Here is a 3,447-nt window from a genome sequence, read left to right on the forward strand (position 1 = left end):
AGTCTCACCTTGCATGAAATATAATCCCTTAATGTAGTCTTTTAAACTCCACAAACAGAAGCTAATGTGTGCTCTATAGGATATAATAAAATAAATAAATTAAAAAAATGAAACACTTATCACATTTTCAACAAGTATACCTATAAAAATTTAAGTCTTTAAAGTGGCCAACAACCTCTTAACTTATTTATAAAAACATTTTTATTGCGGTATAAAAACTTGGGTTTAATCCATATCAACTTCATCCCTACAGCCCTATCACAATTATCAAGAAAAAAAACTCTTCAAAGCGTGCATCGAATAATTATTATGTTTAGTACTTTAATTAATGCGAATAGACTAAGGGTCCGTTTGTTTACATGTAAAATATTTTAGTAAAAATACTTTTTACATTTTCCTGTGCTTGTTTCATAGAAAACAGCTTGGTCAACGGAAAATGACTTGCAAGTCAACGAAAAATAAGCCCTTTTTCTTATAAAATTACTTACCTTTTTGAAAAGCATGAGTTATTTTCTAGCTTCTCTATAGATAATTTTATTTTTATATAAAAATTAACTTAAATAAAGCTTAATATTATTATATTGATAATAAATTTTATTTTTATTTTTAAATTATTTAAAATTATTAAAATATTATATTTTTCAATATTATTAAACATACATATTTAATTATTTATATTTAATCATATAATAAATATAATTTATTATTTTAATAAATTATTTAATATTTCAATTTTATTTTAATAATAAATTTTAAAAACAATAATTTTAAATAATATTATTCACATATTATTGAAAATATTCAATATTAATATTTTAATAATAAATATTTATTACAATTAGAAAATATTAATAATAAGTCTTATGTACACTTCACAGATTTGCAATTTGGTCTTTGTGCTTTTATTTTTAAGAATTTAGTCTATTTACTTTTCAAATTTGAAAATCAAATCCAATTGTTGACATCGTTAATTTTTTTTGTCAATTTTGTGGATATCACATTTTTAAATAAAAATACTCGCTTGGTAGTTATGTAATTAAAAAATGACATTGTAATGAACCTGAATTTAAAATAATATTTTTAATTTATGCAAAAATAATATAAAATATAAAATTATAGATAAAAATAAATTCAATTAAACAATAAAAAAAGAAATCTCAAATGTATGTTTGTTTCATTAAAAATTTAATTTTTATGAATTATTTTTAAAAGTTTTACCAAATAACAGAAAATATTTTATGTAAATTCATCTAAATATAATAAAATATTATTTTTTAGAAAAATAAATTATTTTTCAGAAATAGTAAGAGCCTAATATTTATTCCCCCCGAATGTTTGAACCCGATTGCATTTTATAAATACGTTCAATTGGTGAAAAACCCTTCATCACTATGTTTCAGCGTAAAAGAGTTTCAAGTATATTATAATCAAGATTCATGAAACACGAGTTGGTGTTGACAGGTCAATGTCAATCATGAATTTGACTGAAAGGAACGGAAGTTTTCTTTTGTCCTCTTTCTTACAGCGTGTTTGGTTCGCTGTATGGGTATGCGATTACCCATCTATTCCGCGCGCCTCACCTAATCCGGCGTTTGGTTCGCTGTATGCCTATTACAGGCGTATTACATTACCGGCCTATTCCCCAAAATCTCTGCTTTTGTATTCCCTTCCCAAAACGACGATTAGCTATTACGGACGTCTTCCCAATTTCTATGCCCTGTTTTACCCTCCCAGTCTTCTTCAACCAGCACTGAAAACTCAACTCTTTCCAGCTCCTTCTCTGAACAAGTCTTTAACAACCATTTCCCCATTTCCCGTTTCCCCTCTTCCCCAAATCAGAATCCCTAACCCTTGCCCGACTTTGAACAAGTCTTTAATTTGTTTTTTTGTTATGTTGTTTAACTTTGTTAGTTCTTTGGTGCCAGAGCTGAAAACCCGAATCAAGAAGTACTTTGAAAGGTATGAAGAGGCACTCCCTTCAGTTCTTGAGGCCATTTTGCGGAGAAAGTTGGCTGGGAAGCATGAGGAGACCGATGATGAATTAATGGATGAATTGGAGGTGCAACCACGAGTCGATGTGGATGATGAAGAGTTCGAGTCAAATTTTACTAATTTGTACTCGACTGGTGATGAAGAGGACATGCTTCGCTGGGACAAACTCCTCCCAGGTTTTTATTGATTTTAATATCATATATGTTCTTTTCTATGTGAGGATTTCTGGTTCTATTATACTGGATTGCTTTACTTTCTATCGTGGACCTGTAAATCTCTTCCAATTCTAGCTTATCATTTGCAATACTGATGGATGTTTAGATTACCAATCTATTTTCTTGTGAAATGATCGAATGCAATATTTTCAGGGTGTCTTTGTGTAGTGAAATGAGTGGTAGACTTGGTAAACTTGCATGTGTTACAAAATTGAATCTAGAGATCCGTTTCCCAGTCTTGACTTGAGCAACTTACTGCCAATCTTCCTCCAAAGTAGTTTCCTAATCAATTTGGCTTTATGTTTAATAATGAGAGTTTGCTATTGGTTTTTCTTGTTAGAGATCTGTGTGTTTGTTATAGTTGGTTATAGGTAAAATGTAGGGACGAATTGAAAGAGAGTAGAATGAGTGTGCTTGAGGTTATTATTGTTGGATTGAGAGAAAACTAATAGCTGACAAGGTCTATGAATCTTATGGTACAAAGGCAATGTGTTTGGCTTCAGCATATATGGAGTATATAACTGGGCTTCATTTTGACTGTCCTTATGGTAATTGATATTTGCTTTGATTGCAGGATGATTCCTTGCAAAGACTAAGCATGGAGTGGCAGCTTTCTTTGGTGTGAATTAAAGGCTTATGAGGGGATTCTTGCACCATATGACAAGACAAGAGAATGGTTATTCCTGATGCTCTCAAGTTTTGCAGTAGTTGGTTTCTTTTGTGGAATTTAGAATTTCGTTTTCTTACTTGCTTCTGTGGATAGTTAGTCATGCTCAATGTTTTTAAATTGGTGGAGAAAATAGCATTAGCCTGGAGTAAATATGAAATATAACATTGAACGCTTTTATGTAGTTTATTTTCAAGTTTTGTTTTTGGCTGTTCGTAATTCTGAATTCTCTTCACGAACATTGGTGTTGCCTTGGATATTATATAAGTTTCTATTTCTGATTGTTGGTATGCTCGACTATGAAATGGTTCCTATTAGCACAAAGGAGTGCATAATGAATTAGACTTCCTTCCTGTCATTTAAACTAAATATTCTTTATTGCTTACTAACTGAGCATGTTGTTTTCTAATTATGCCGTTTTCAAGGTATTCATTTTCATTTCCTTTCATTCCTGGAAAACCCCTTTTCTCTCCTTTGCTTCTTCTTACCAAGATTCGGCAATATATATCAGTTTGAGGGCTCATAAGGTTTCTGCAATTAAGCTGTAGGTTAAGGGGTTGGACTGGTACTTGT

At 30.6% G+C, this 3,447-nt stretch overlaps 1 protein-coding gene across 1 annotated transcript; it reads left to right on the plus strand.

Annotated features, from left to right (window-relative positions):
* Positions 1–1,465: 1,465 nt before the first annotated feature.
* Positions 1,466–2,983, plus strand: LOC121211247 (uncharacterized). Its single transcript, XM_041083822.1, has 2 exons — positions 1,466–2,168; positions 2,782–2,983. Exons 1-2 carry the CDS (start codon positions 1,466–1,468, stop codon positions 2,784–2,786), a joined length of 708 nt encoding a protein of 235 aa, XP_040939756.1. The 3' UTR covers positions 2,787–2,983.
* Positions 2,984–3,447: the final 464 nt, after the last annotated feature.

Source organism: Gossypium hirsutum, chromosome A02 (assembly GCF_007990345.1).
Source record: "Gossypium hirsutum isolate 1008001.06 chromosome A02, Gossypium_hirsutum_v2.1, whole genome shotgun sequence".
NCBI lineage: Eukaryota > Viridiplantae > Streptophyta > Magnoliopsida > Malvales > Malvaceae > Gossypium > Gossypium hirsutum.